The following is a 15,989-nucleotide window of genomic DNA, read 5'->3' on the forward strand; positions in this document are numbered from 1 at the left end:
GACCTGGAGATCATGACCTGAGCCAAAGGCAGACACCCAAACGACTGAGCCACCCAGGTGCCCCTAGAAGTGTTTAATAGAACTAGTGACCCAACTCCTCAGATACAAGGAGCTCAAAATAGAAAGAAACTACATAATGATGATTTTTTTTACTTGGGCTGCATAGAGAAGAATGAAGCTGATAACTGAGGGATTTATTTTTGTTCGGGGGTGGGGGGGGGGCGTGGAGGGAGTGTGCTGATATGTGACCAGATGATGGGAAGAAACCAACCTCCCCCTACTATGTTATCTGGACCTCCATATGTAGGAGATTGAAAATGCTGGGAGATACTGTTGTAGATCAGTGTTCTTGAACTAGGCAAACACTTGATTCAGCAAACAATAATAATTGTATGAGTAACACCTATGAACATTTTCATCCTGAGGTTGTTAGGCTCTCCAGATTAAAAAAAAAAAAAAAAAAAAAACCCAACTAACAGATACGGCGAAACAATGGCAAAGAGTATACGTGAAACCACAGATTGCAAATGAATGGTGTGAATGAGAAGATTAAAAGTCGCTGTAGCTGACAATACCACAGGTGAGGGAGGATGAAATTTATAATGGGGTGCCACCTTGAGAAAGCCTCTTCTGAGAGCAGGGCAATGACATTGAGAGTTTGAGGGTTAACAGTCCCGGGTCAGATAAAGAGTGTGGGCAAGAGCCTCCCAGACAGCAACAACAGCACGGGAGAGGCCTTAAGGCGATGAGTGTGGTGTGGCTCCCGAGAGTGAAGCATCACAGAGACATTGGATCGCAGAGAGTGAGGGAGAGCCTAGCAAGACATGGATATAGAAAGGCAGCAGGGCCTGATATTTAGGGAGCTCTTCATTTTATTCTCTGTGCTTTGAGAAATCTTAGGAGAATTATCCTGAGAGCCTGAGCCAGTAAACAGCTGCTGGCCAGCTAACCCTGGCTGAAAGCAGTATGTTCGGGAAGGAAGGATAGCATCTGCTCAGCTAACAGAGCTAGTGTTACTCATTGGGAAGGAGAAAATCCAGAGAGATGCATCACTTTCATTGAGTGGCCAAGATGAGAGATTTTGAAAAATGTTTTTCAAGTATTTTTCAATATTCTTGTCATTAAAAATAGTTAATTTTTATTGCCAAGTATTTGTGGAAAACTGTGTAGGTGTTTCAATGGGAAAAAACCCATTAATACACCTACATTATTTTAAGAAATATTGATTACTGTTAAAAATGAAAAAAAAAACTTTTACACCGGAGAATACCATCGTCAGAAATAATTGTTTACATTGAATTTAAAAACTCAATACATAAAATTTGCATTTTTATGACATGCCCTTAAAACTTAAAAAAAATTTTCCTGTTGGTGCCATTTCTACCCATTCAGTTTCTCAAGCTCGAATATTCAAAATTGTTTCTTTTATTCTCCATATTCAAGTCCTCCTACTGGTTTTAAATAGAATTTCTGGGAGAAGGTTGTTATTTTTTACTCTGTGTAAGTTATTAACCAGATAAACACATGAATTATCTTCTCTGATGTGCCAATAAAAACTTACCTTGAAATACTATTTAGACTTGAATTAGACTTCATGGAGAGCAAACAGAAATGAGTCACTTAATCCATAAGTGTCTCTTTTTCTTGCTTACCAAGAATCTGAAGCAGATGTTCCCTGTTGATGCTGATTTGACCACTTTACAATGTCAGGCTGAGGTCTCTGTGAGTCTCCAGGCTTTTGCTTTTCCTTCACAATGACGAGATGAAGGTCCAGTTTTAGCCCTTTATGTGCATTTTAGACAGGCTAAAAGGGGAAGCCCTAAGGGTGAAAAGAGGGTGTGTGCTAACTGAAACTTACCGCCCCCCTCCGCTTAAGGAGCTTATTTGGAAGAAGTCTTATCACAGCTATTTCAGAAGAATTCTTTGGCTTATCTCTGTCTTCAGAGGCAGTCTGTGAAATGTACCTTTTTTTTTTGAAATTAAGAAACTTGCTTTATTTTATTTTATTTTATTTTATTATGTTATGTTAATCACCATACATTACATCATTAGTTTTTGATGTAGTGTTGTATGATTCATTGTTTGCGTATAACACCCAGCGCTCCATGCAGAACGTGCCCTCTTTAATACCCATCACCAGGCTAACCCATCCCCCACCCCCTCCCCTCTAGAACCCTCAGTTTGTTTCTCAGAGTCCATAGTCTCTCATGGTTTGTCTCCCCCTCCGATTTCCCCCCCTTTATTTTTCCCTTCCTACTATCTTCTTCTTTTTTTTTTTTAACATGTAATCTATTATTTGTTTCAGAGATACAGGTCTGTGATTCATCAGTCTTACACAATTCACAGCGCTCACCATGGCACATACCCTCCCCAGTGTCTATCACCCAGTCACCCCATCCCTCCCACCCCCACCACTTGCTGGAGTGGTGGGAAATGTACTTTTTTACTTGGACATACTTCTGCTCCCAGCTAATAGGCTATTGGATAGGCAACAGTCATATTTAGCTTAAAAATCATCAAAACAGCAAAAATTAAAGAAAAATATTTCCCATTTAATAATATATTCTCATGACTATGTTTTGTTTTTTAGAATTTATATATAATTTTCACACAATTTATTTGCATTTTCTAGAAGCCAAATAAGAAACATTAATTCAAGATTATACTTATAATCAATGCCATTCAAACAAAAAGGTTTATATATGTTATTTATTAAGAAGAAATCACTGGGGGACGCCTGGGTGGCTCAGCAGTTAAGTGTCTGCCTTTGGCTCAGGTCATGATCCCAGGGTACTGGGATCGAGACCTACATCAGGCTCCTTGCTCAGCAGGGAGTCTGCTTCTCCCTCTGCCTGCCACTCCCACTGCTTATGCTCTCTCTCTCTGACAAATAAAATCTTAAAAAATAAAGAATTCATTGGAAAAATATTTTTCACATTTTCCATATTTCTACTTAGCAAGGTAGTTAGATCCTCTGCCTGCCACTCCCCCTGCTTGTGCTCTCTTTCTCTGACAAATAAATAAATAAAATCTTAAAAAATATATAGGGTCTAAACACCCCAATTGAAAGTCAGAAATTTTCAGATTGGATAATAAAAGCAACACCCAACTACAGGCTGCCCAGAAAAGCCCATTTTAAATATAAAGAAAAATGAGGTTGAAAATATAAGGATAGAAAAAAGATCTACTTAAGTACCATAAATCATAAGAAATCTAGAGTGGCAATATTAATATTAGACAAAGTAAATTACTGAGCAAAGAATATTACCTAGAAATACAAGGGTCATTTTCTAAAGATAAAAGGGTCAACTGAAAAACAGGACAAAACAGTTCTAAAGACTTAAGTACCTAATAATGGAATTCAAAATACATGAAGCAAAATGTAGAGGACTTCAATAAGAAATAGACAAATATATAGTTCATGTTGGAGATTAACACCCATCAGTAGATAATTGAGCACAATAGAAACAAAAACAAAAAATGGAGACTAGAAAATCTCAACCAACTTAATCTAAATGACATTTAGAGAAGATTCCACAAATGATTAACAACCCTCATTCTTTACAAGTGCACAGCTAACATTTACCAAGATAGATTACATTCTTGGCCCTAAATTAAGGAAATTAGAATATTAGACAAAGTTTGATGTTAGTAAAAAGAAAAACCCACTAAATATACTGTGAAAACAAGAAAGTTTACAAATAAAAAACCTCAGCTTATACATTAAGAAACTAGAAGCAGCACGACAAATGAGACCCAAAGTAAGCAGAAAGGAAATAATAGAGTGAAAATGAAACAATACACATAACAAAAAACTTAAGAAAATCAAAAGCTAGTTCTCTGAGAAATTCAGTAAAATTAATAATTCTCTAGCCAATTCAATCAGTACAAAAATAAGACAGAAATTTCCAATATCAGGAACAAGAGAGGTAATACAAATACAGACTCTACAGATATTAAAAGAATAAAGAATTATTATGAATAACTCCCGATACATTTGACAACTTAAATGAAGTAGACAAATTTCTTGAAATACACAGATAACTAGAGCTCACTGAAAAATTTCAGTGGCTCTATACTGATTAAACAAATAGTATTTCTAGTTAAAAATCTATCCTACAGACAAAACAGATGAAAAACCCTGGCCCAGATGGTTTGGGAATTCTTCCAAATAATAAAGGAGAAAATAATACCAATTTTACATAACTTTTCCAGAAAAATGAGTAGTAGGAACTACAAAACTTCTGGAGGGCCCGCATTACTCTGACACTAAAAGCAGATACAGATATTACAAGAGAACTATGAAACAATATCCTCATGAATATAAATACAGATGATATCGTCTATTTAGAAATCCAATGGAACTCTACAAAAAAGCCACTGGAGCTTGCAAGCAGTGATACTGAAAAAAAAGATCAACATATAAAAGTCATTTGTATTTCTTTATATACTAGCAAAAATTTCATCTAAAAATACTAATGATAGTACCAAGTATATAATAGGAATAAATGTGGAGAAAGATGTACAAGACCTATAAATGGTAAAACTTTGCTAAGAGAAATTGGAAAACTTAAAATAATGGAGAGAGAAATTATGTTTATGGAACAAAGATTCAATGTTAAGAAATCAATTCTCAGAATAGTTTATAGCTCTAAAACAATCCTAATCAATACCTCAGCAAGTTTTGTTGTGGACATTGAAAAATTAATCCTAAAACTTACGTGGAAGTACAAAATACCTACAATACCCAAAACTATGTTGATAAGGAAAAGAATATTGGACAATTTATACCAACTTTTAGACTTATTCTAAAGTTACAGTAATCTACGGAGTGTTATATTTGCATCAAGTTAGACATATAGATTGGTGGAAAAGAATAGAGAGTCCAGAAATAAATCAACACACATAGTTAACTGATCTCAACACAGGAACACAGTCAGTTCTTTAGGAAAAGGACAGTAGTTTCAACAAATTGGATTTCTATATGCAAATAAAATGATCAAAATACAAATAAAAAAGTAACTCACAATGAATACTAGTTTGAATTGCAAATAACAGAAAACAAGTAAAAATGTTTAAAAATGATGAACTGTAAAGATTTTAGGATCTGTCATTGAATCCGAGGAAGCGTTAAATAGGAAGCTCAGAAGGTAGGGCAATAGAGTGGCTCCCATGATGTTGGCAGTAGGAGTCTATAGACATTCCAGTAGAGCTTCTTCAGTGACTTGACTCAGCTTTCAACTCCTGTCTCTCAGTTCAAATTCTAAATTCTTCCAAGAAGTAATGTGATGAGCCGGTCTTTGTTTAGGTAGTTACCCTTGTTCCAATTAACTGAGTTTGGCATGGGGTTATAGTTATTACCATGACAGCTGTTGACTCATTTCTGTAATCCTGCACATGGTTAGAGGGGAGGCAAGTTCCAAGGAAGTGGTTCAAACCAACTGTTGTATAAATTTATGGAAATTATAGTTTCGTTATTTAATAATGTAGACTAAAATTTAGAAAACAAGATATGAAAGCTGTGGTTGTTTTAAAATATGATTCCAAATTATCTCCATTTGATCTCATCCTGAAAAGGGAAACAATTTATCATTAAAAAAATAGAACTATTAAGTCTAAGTCTGTATTAAAACATACTTCTTCAAAGAATTGTCATTTCAGATACTTATGTATTTATATCTTTATGCTCAATTGAATAAGTATACAAACCTTAACCTTTTGCAGCTGTTTCTGATGCAAAATTACACCCATGTCACCCTGATGAAATTGAAATTGGAGGTCACTGTGTTCGTAAGTACCACATTTTATTTTTTAATAATGTATTTATAAACTAACAATTTCAGTGGGTTTTTATGTTCTGTAACTTACTTTAGATGTTAATTATACTATTTGAGAGAGAGAGAGCGAGTGACAGAGCACACACACACACGAGAGCAGGGTGAGGGATAGAGGGAGCCCGATGCAGGACTGGATCCCAGGACACTGGCAGACACTTAACTGACTGAGCCACCCAGACACCCCAAGTCAAAACATTTTAGATCCCCAAATTTAATCTTGCAAATGACCAGAGATAAAAATTGCAAAATCTTCCTAAATTTCTAGAAAAAACTTCAAACATTTTTAACATGAGAAAAATGAAAAAAGGTTATTTTTTACCACTTGATGTATTTCACTGAACAGTATAATCACTCTTGTGATGAGCAGCTCTTTCAATCCAGAGTAATGATGGGTTGAGTTATAAGAGTAAATGATAAAAGTAAAATAGTCATTTGAATTTACATTATGACTGTTTTTTAAGCAAGAAATTATAATGTAAAAAACCTTAATTTTATTTGTTCTGTTTTAGAAAAGGAAATCTTTCAGAAATTGCTTAAAAGGAGGTAAATTACTTTTATGTTCAAGAGCTAGACTCTTCAAGGGTAGACACATCCAACATGCATTAATATAAACTTGATGAGCTGATACATGTCTCTGCTATCAGTATTTCTCTGATTATGGGTCAAAATAAGAACGGGCTACTTTGCTAATTGCTAGAGAATAATTATTTCTCTAAATGCTATCTTCCTTTTCCTAATATAACTCCCTGAATTACAGTCCCCGTGAGCTTTCCCCATCAGCCAGTTCCATTCTTTAACATACCCGGTTACACATGATGCATTTTCTCCCATCAGGTCAGCTGTCTGCCTCATTGCCACCACCACCCCCAGGAAGGCCAGAAGTTGTGGTGGAGCTGATTGGATCCAGACTTTTCTGTAGGTGTGCTTTTGAGGTTTCCCCTACAAACACCTCAGTGGGATTTCTCATAACTTGGTCTAGGCTTTTTTCTCAAGAAATCAAAGAGGAGCTGAAGCAAGAGACCACAGTTCAGGCATCCTCTCTTTTACAACTGGACGGCATAAATCTCAGACTCGGAGATAGGGTGTGTTCACAAACAATTGGGTTTGCTTTCCTTTTCATGACTGTATTAATTTTCAAAATGATTTTTTTAGCATAACATATCCTAAAAATACTTTTGTCCCCAGAATATAAAGCACTATTGTTTTTCTTTTTATTTTTTCCTATGTAATTGTACCAACTCCAGTGACAATTGGATGAGTCAGTAATCTTAGTGACTACATATGAATATCCACTGTTACAGTTTGCTGAATTATCAATGAACCCTTATAACTTGATGCCTCTTTCTGGTTTTAAAATGATATGTTTTTATTCTAGAAAGATGTTTTCATTTTTTTTAATGATGATATCACTTATTATCTACTTTTGAATATATCTTAAACACAGAGTCTACAACACTTTAATTTATGTTGAGGTTTTGAATAGCTAATATTTTTAAATGGTGGAATTTTTCTCAGTTTTCAAGCAAGTTTTAAAATTATTTAGTTTCTTATTATCTTGTTTGCACTATGTACCAAAAGTACTTAATTATAATAGTTTACACATATTTTCTCCATAATTTTATTGCTAAATGATTATTTGTTAATTGTATTCATAGATATTCTGTAGTGCTTCCGTCTTTTTATTGGAGAAACCACATGTACAAAGTTTAGCCACCGAAAGCCAAGACTTTTTGCAGGCATTAAGGTATGTACCCATGGGGATGGATCAGAAAGATTATTTCTCTATCACTGTGTTTTCCATACTGCGATCTATGGATGCTGGTTCCAGGACCTCATCACAGACTGTATATTGAGATCCAAGAGTCTGTATTTTTGAAAAGTAACCCAAATAATTCTAATGTACAGTGAAGTTTGAGGGTCCCTGTTAATGAACAAAAATTAGAATATTTTTGCATATTTTTTTCAGAAGTAGCTCAAATTAGAATAAAACTGTTATTCCCATAATTCCTTCTGTCATGCAGCTAAAAGTTAGAGTGTTGCTATTTAGTTATCATACATTTTGGAAGACAGGACTAAGTCAGGTACTGAAGGATCTGGCTAGAGTAGAATTGACCCAGAAATCTGGGCTCTATGAACTGTGAAGAGGGAGCTAATTAAATGAGGCAGTATCTGTGATCACTGCTGGTAGCACGGGGCATCCAAGAGCAGATGAGCTGTTGCAGCAGATGAGCAGGCATGACAGGGAATCCAGAAGTGCTGGAAGGAATGAGGCAGTATCACGAGGTCTAGGCAAGCAAGCACTGCACACCGTCTGCGGTCTCAGCCACGGCACTGGAGTTTGACCTGGACTCATTTCTAGTTCAGGGACAAGATGGGATAATCGATAGATTGTGAGAATAGGACTCAGAACCAAGACAGAACCTGTTCCTGGAGAATGTCCATTTATACACAACAGGGACTAGGGAAAGGAGGGAGGAGTAACCATGTTGTCAGAACAGCATAATCACAGTGGGGGGAGAGCAGAGCTCAGACCTCGGAGCACAGAACCTTTGGATCTCCATTGGCCAACACTCAGCAGACAACATCAGGGTCAGTGGTCGGCCCCCAGCAAATGTTTCTGATTAGGCTCACAGGGAAAAAATGTGGTGCTCAGAAGCATCTGTTTTGAGAGCTAGCCAGGAATTGAGACGGAATAAAAACTTCCTGCCTCACAAAAGGATTGGCCTATGAACTGGGATAGGACCAGTCCTAGATTTTTGGTCCTCAGTAATCCAACTGAGGAAAACAGAGGCTGTGAAATAAGATGAAGGTTGAGATATTTGAGGTGACAATAGTATTTTGATTTATATATTAAAAAATACGTAGATTTCTATTTGCAACGACGTGGATGGAGCTAGAGTGTATTATGTTAAGCGAAAAAAGTCAGAGAAAGGCAAATACCATATGATTTCATTCATATGTGGAATTTAAAAAACAAAACAGATGAACATATGGGGGGGAAGAGAGAGAGGGAAACAAACCATAAGAGATTCTTTTTTTTTTTTTAAATATTTTATTTATTTATTTGAGACAGAGGGAGTGAGCACACAAGTAGGCAGAGAGGCAGGCAGAGGGAGAGGGAGAAGGAGACTCCCTGCTGAGCAGGGAGCCGGATGTGGGACTCGATCCCAAGACCCTGTGATCATGACCTGAGTCAAAGGCAGATGCTTAACTGACTGAGCCGCCCAGGCGCCCCATAAGAGAATCTTCATGATAGAGAACAAACTGAGGGTTGATAGAGAGAGGTGAGCAGGGGATGGGCTAAATGGGTGATGGATATTAAGAAGGGAACTTATGATGAGCACTGGGTGTTATATGTAAGTGATGAATCACTAAATTCTACTCCTGAAACTAGAATTGCACTGTATGTTACCTGACTAGAATTTAAATAGGAATTGGAAAAAAACCCTTAGATTTCTAACTGACGTTAGGGATGATATTAATCCCTAAGAATAAATACACTCTTACCTTGGTGAGTCAGTAAATGTTAACAAACCAATGGAAGAATATAGGCATCTTTGTCTCCTCCATCTCCAGTGCCCATCCCAGAACGAGAATCACTAAGGCAGACTCCTACCAGACTGCCTAACGTGTTGGGGAACCAGATCATGTCTCAGCTCAGAGCAGTTCAGCGACTCCAAATGCTGCTAACATTTTTAAGGGTTTGGTTTTAATTGCTCTTGTTTAATTAAAAAATTCCAGGGCTTCAGTTATTGCTCTCAGCTTATTTAGTGAAATATGAGCTGTTGAGAAAAATGCCCTTGCAGAATTTTATCTTAGGAATAAATTCTGTTTTGACACGACTGCTCTGTATGCTTTCTTCTACCAGTTACACCCTGAGTTAAGCACTATATGAGAAGATGGGAAAGAATATCAGTTGAAGATAGCACAGTTCCTGTCATTTGTTCTGAATCCAGTGACCTTGGCCAGGAGTGCAAAATCTCATTAAAACTGAAAACTGTTGATCAAGGTAATATACTAAATTCACTTAATTTTATTATTAGATTTCAGGTAATAATCAATGCTTTTTTTTTTTCTTCTAGAAAAAATCACGGACTGTATACATGTAATTATGTTGTGTGTTTATATCAACTTATGGCTCAGTCATATTAATACTACTGGGCCATATTTATGACTGTCAAAACAATCTGTGTTGCAGTTCTCATTTATCCCTCCTGGGCTGGAAGCATTCATTGAAACCAACCAACCAACCAACCCAGTAATGAGCAGCTCTTCCTCCTCATCGTTCTCTTCCTCCCACATATTTATTTATTTATTTTCTTTGCTTTGTTTTCAGAGATGGAGGGTCAGACTGCTCTTGAAGATTTTCCAAATATCCCAAACTAGGGAGGTGTGATATATTATGCAAACATTAAGTTCAAACCTAGGCAACATGGATCTCCTAATGCATTCTTTACACTTCTCTCCCTAACATAAGCTTGTATTTGAGATCTTTTGTTTTAAAATTCTATTTAATTACTAATTATATAGATTGTAGGATGCACGGCTACATCTATGTCACTGTCACAGCCTATAGAGAAAGATGAAATTCTCCCATAGAACACGATGAAATACGAGAGGACAAACCATGTATAGCAGTCATTGGGTTGATTAGGTTCTGTTTCTCCCCCTGATGTAGAGACCAAAGCACATAAGAGATACATAAATTAGAATATAACTTTTAAGAGAGACTCTGTTTACATACCTTTTCACCATAGGACATAAAATGTTATGTGGTAAATACACCAAATACAATATATCTAGGTCTTCATGTCTATATTACACCAAATTAAACCAGAGAAACGAAAGGATAAAAATGCTAAGAGAGTCTGATGGGAATGAATGCTGCACCCAGAAAAGAGATGGGTATGGAAATAGAAAGAGGCATTGGGAGAGGCTGTCCCCAGACAGTTGACAATAAGCAGGCTGAGGTGATACCCTGCTACCTATTTAGATTTCAGGAGCACCATGAGCAGCACTGTATTTTGAAATTCAGCTCAGAAATATGCAATTAGACCCTCTCTCACACCGTTTGACATGATTCTACTTCAGACGACCTGCGAAAAGCCTATTTTGTAGATGTTGCTACGGTTTATGGGGGCGAATGGGAAGAGGATGATGTTATTGATATTTTCCAAACATGTTAGGCAAAGATTTTTCTCCCGTTGCAAGTATACTTTATATTTGTGTGCTCTCAATTCTTTCAACAAGACAAACATTATAATAATAGAAATACATTTCTACATTTTAGAAGTTTACATGTTCCTATTATTTGTCAATTAAAAATAATTTCCTTTTTTTCTGGAGAAGACTTTCTGGATTTCATTCTGGATATGCTTCATCTTATCTTTTTTAAGTGTATCTACTTCCATAGAGAACAAGTTGGTGTCTCCTAGTGTATTTCTATAATGACTATGCTGCTTTTTTACAGGCTTGCAGAGAACAATACTTGGCCCTCACACCATAGGCAGGGGAAATTATGTCAGGGGATATATCTAAGCCACATATATTCCATGATCACCTTAGGGAGCTGGCTAAGAGTTTAGATGTTTTTGTTATTTTTTATGTGCATAGGAACAGTATGTATTTCTAGGGGAAAAAATGCGTGAAGAAGAATTTTTTTTTTTTCCAGGAATTTGGAGTCTAGTGCAGTGTTCTATGTCATACCAATATAATTTTATACCTGAAAACTTTGTGTGGAAGAAAAGAAGATAGAAAGTTTTTAATAACTGCTGCTTTTTTCTGGATCTTAAAAGCATTTTGTAATCAGTAATTAGATATGAGAGCAAACTTCCCTTGTTGCCGGTTTTTGGAGCAGTCTATCCTTTTTCTTTAGTTACATTCCTGAAATTCCTTTTTTCTCTTCTGTTACTATTTTCTTTCTAAATTTTGTGTTCTTTGTTCCATAGGAAAGGGAGCATCTCAAGGTTCTGAATATATTGGCACATTTGGGAGACAAAAAGCAATAGCAAGTTTATTACTGGTGGGGAATTACTTAATTTATTTTAACATTTCTATTTTTTTTTTTTAAAGATTTTATTTATTTATTTGACAGAGAGAGAGAGAGCGAGAGAGGGAACACAAGCAGGGGGAGTGGGAGAGGGAGAAGCAGGCTTCCCGCGGAGCAGGGAGCCCGATGTGGGGCTCGATCTCAGGACCCTGGGATCATGACCTGAGCCGAAGGCAGACGCTTAACGACTGAGCCACCCAGGCGCCCCAACATTTCTATTTTTAAGATGATGATCCAATAATCATCTATACCAACAATCGTTGCTATCACTCAACAATGGATAGAACATGAGTACAAACCCTGTGAAATGTTACAGACATATTTGGACCCAAGGCACAATTCTTAGGCAGAAAGAACATCAAATTATGTTTCTTGGTGGTGGAATCATGATTTTTCTTACAGAAACATAATAAATTTTCTATATTGCTTTTGAATTTTATGCAGGTACATATGGATTTATAATCTTATTGAAAATAGTACTGTGTATGTACATATATATGTATATATCAAAGTTGATTAATTATTTGTAAAGATTGGGTAGGGTTCAGTAGCTTTGTTTTTATTTAGACAAAATTACAACCATATTTTTTAAATAAGAGAAAAGAAGAAGAATCAATTCAGTGTTCCATGTTAATCAAGTTATTACATGCTTTGGTTGGTATATTTCCTTTAAGAAAAAATCTCAATGTATTTTTTCACAAAATAGGTAAAGAACAGCTAGGTTTAAATTTGGCACTGTCTTCCTGTCATGTGGACCTTCAGCGGACATCATCGTGTGCTAACGGATCGTGTAGCCGTGCTTTTGTGTACTACACTGCTGTGACAGATTTTTTCTCGAGATGGAGACAGAGTTACAAACATTGTAGTGGAACCTATAGTTCATGAGGATTTCCTGTGGAACAGCTACATTCCAGACAGCGTCCAGGTTGACAAATTACAAAAAATACCTTGCAATGGAGCTTTAAAAAAGATATATTTATTTGAGCAATACATCTTGTAAACTTTTCATTTCAAAATTGTTTAGTAAGTTTTTTCCATTTTTAAATGAGTCAGTTTCAACTATGATAAAAACAATAATTAATGAAAAAGTCATTGAGATTGATAAGCAATTTATTGTGTATCACTAAATACAACTAATGATAATATTTACTAAAAATATCTTTGCTTTTAAGATCAAAGTAAAGGATGTCCCAACTGCTTACTGCTACTCATTTACTGACCCACATATAATTACATTTGATGGCAGGTAATTTCCTGAAAGTCTTTTTCTTTTAGTAGTTTTTGTTTCTTTTGGATTTTGCTGTTGTTTTGTTTTAAACATCTTACTATTTTATTATTTTGTCATCCTGTTCACTGAAAGATTAGAAAGGAAGGCATGTATGGGTATCACTGGCTTGTTTCAAAATACTAATTTATTTGTGTGGAGTGTTTTTGCCTTAAAATTTGGCCCTTGGTAAATACACAGATTAGTTGTGAGGCTGAATTTGGAAAAATGAAGATTCTTACAAATACAAACAGTCATTTTAACTTGATCATTTAGTCATTTTTAATAATGGTTAAATTCTTTGCTCTAGAGATACTTACTATATTGCATTTCCACATGATAATGCAATAATCCTTAAGGTTTAGGCAAGATGATTAGATTAACACATTATAATTATTTAAAAAACTAAGCATTTCTATTTCATGACAAGGATACTCAGGGGAAAACTATTGTAGCCATCATGAATACCTGGATTTCTGCCCCTGGAATGCAAGTAAAATGGGCAAAATGATCAAAAAGTAATCTAAGCTATCTTGCTATTAATATCTGCATATGAGGATTTAAACTCAGTTATACTGTTCTGGGGAATATATGATTTTAAGATGTCCCTAAAGAAAATTATAAGAACACCTCTTTGTTGAGTCAAAATTGTCTTCGTGATGTAAGATAAGATAATTTATTCTTTTTAAAAAAATTTTAATGTGATCATCATCAGTAAAATTATTCAATAGAAGCAAATAGATATAGAACTCCATAGCAAATGATAATCTAAAAGTTTGAGCAATTAACGAAAAGTTGTAGAAATTGATCCCACATGCAAGAATCCTTTATGGTTATAATGAAAAGCTTAGAAGTTTTAGTGGAAAAACCTCAAGAAAGCATAGTGGGGATTAATTCAGTTGGTTATAATTCAACAAAATTAATTGTGCAATGAGTGACAAACCCTGTTCTCAATGCTGGAGGTATGGCAGTTTCATAAAACATCCCCTGCTCTCATGCAGCTCACTTCTGTATAGGTAAAGAGAGATCTGCACAGTTAATAAATAAAATACATAGTGTATCTGAGGAACCTAGGTGCTATGAAGAAAACTATAGCAGGGATGGGAGAAGAAGGCTCCAGCAGGGGTTGACCAAAGTGGTGAAGGGAAGAAACAAGTAATGAGATTAGGTGTTTGTCACTATTTTGTTTCATTCAGTGCTCTAAACTAATATGAAGCAGGGGTGCCTGGGTGGCTCAGTCGGTCAAGCGTTGGACTCTTGATTTGGGCTTAGGTCATGATCTCAGGGTGGTGGGATCTACTTGCATGGGACTCCACACTCAGCGGGGAGTCTGCTTGAGATTCTCCCCCTCCCCATTCTCACATGCATGCATGCACATGCTGTCTCTCAAATAAGTAAATCTTAAAAAAATAAAATAAACCTATATGAAGCTATTAGAAATTTGGATTTTCATTCTTGCGTCAAAATATATTGAATGTGTATAAACACACATTTTTTGCTTATAACATATTATTGTGGTATTTTATACCAATTCTTAATGCAGTTGATTTTTGTTAACCCTAGGGTATATGATAATTTCAAGACCGGAACATTTGTGCTTTATAAGAGTATGTCACGTGATTTTGAAGTCCATGTACGCCAGTGGGACTGTGGAAGTCTTCACTATCCTGTGTCATGTAACTGCGGTTTTGTTGCCAAAGAAGGAGGTGATGTAGTTACTTTCGATATGTGCAGTGGTCAGCTACATGAATCACAGCCATATTTATCTGTAAAGAGCCAAGATGTAACCAGCAATATCAAGATAAGTGAATCCTACTTAGGAAGAAAAGTCACAGTATGTATGATTTTTTACACTTAGAAGTATTTTTCCTCTTTTTCCTACAGATTTTGGATTAAAGTCTGAACTTTTTTTCATCTCTATTAAGAACTATCATTTTTTTAACATTAGTTTTTTCCCCCAAAATAGCTTCTTGATTAACACTGATCTTAGCACGCACAAATAGACACAACATAGTTGAGACTTTGTCAAATCTAAGCAGCCTTATTTTAAGATTTCAATATGGTAACTTGGTGGGTTATTCCTACAAATTATTTTTGACAGTGCCTAATAAATGGTATGTTACACAGAGATGAAATATATAATTAAGAATAAATATTCAGGAGTAGTTAGCCAGTTTTTGAAATAAGCACAGGTGCTTCTGCCTCAGGAATAGCCTGGTAGATACATGGACGAGATTAGAGATCATTAGTATTTTAAAATAATAGTTCATGTGTGTAAGCTAACTATTTATATTATAATGTCATCTCCCTTTCATCTTCCAAAAAAGTAAATTCCAGGTGAATAAGATTCAAATTTAAATGAAAGTAGTAGAAAATATAGGTGAATATTTTTATAATATTGAGGTGAACAAGAATTTTTAAACATAATGTTATATATTTGAGTTCCATCCTCAAAACCCGAAATGCAGATGAAAAATTGAGAAAATATTTTCTACATATAAAACATACAGTTAATATAGAAAACACTCCTTTTAAAAAATATTTTTCTATCTTCCCATCTTTTTTTTTTAGAAACTCTACAGCCAACGTGGATCTTGAACTCATAACCCCAAGATCAAGAGTCTCATGGCGCTACTGACTGAGTTAGCCAGGTGTCCCTAGAAAACACTCTTATACATCACTAATGATCAGCACTCCAGTTAAAATGAGCAAATAATATACACAGGCAATTCACAAAAGAAAACTGATAAATATATCCAAAAGCATAAATAACCAACAAAAATATGAAAACCACAACCTCATTAGTAATCAAAGAAATGTGGATTAAATATCTCATACA

The 15,989-nt window shown here is 35.5% G+C and overlaps 1 protein-coding gene across 1 annotated transcript in view; it reads left to right on the forward strand.

Annotated features, from left to right (window-relative positions):
• Positions 1-15,989, forward strand: part of VWDE (von Willebrand factor D and EGF domains) — a 78,175-nt gene that overhangs the window by 15,352 nt on the left and 46,834 nt on the right. Inside the window, 9 exon segments of the mRNA XM_032401316.1 lie at positions 5,725-5,790; positions 6,672-6,919; positions 7,493-7,585; positions 9,706-9,754; positions 9,757-9,846; positions 12,593-12,714; positions 12,716-12,811; positions 13,059-13,132; positions 14,714-14,984. Coding sequence (XP_032257207.1) covers positions 5,725-5,790; positions 6,672-6,919; positions 7,493-7,585; positions 9,706-9,754; positions 9,757-9,846; positions 12,593-12,714; positions 12,716-12,811; positions 13,059-13,132; positions 14,714-14,984 — 1,109 coding nt within the window.

The sequence above is a fragment of the Phoca vitulina genome, unplaced genomic scaffold (assembly GCF_004348235.1).
Source record: "Phoca vitulina isolate PV1807 unplaced genomic scaffold, GSC_HSeal_1.0 scaffold4, whole genome shotgun sequence".
Taxonomy (NCBI): Eukaryota; Metazoa; Chordata; class Mammalia; order Carnivora; family Phocidae; genus Phoca; species Phoca vitulina.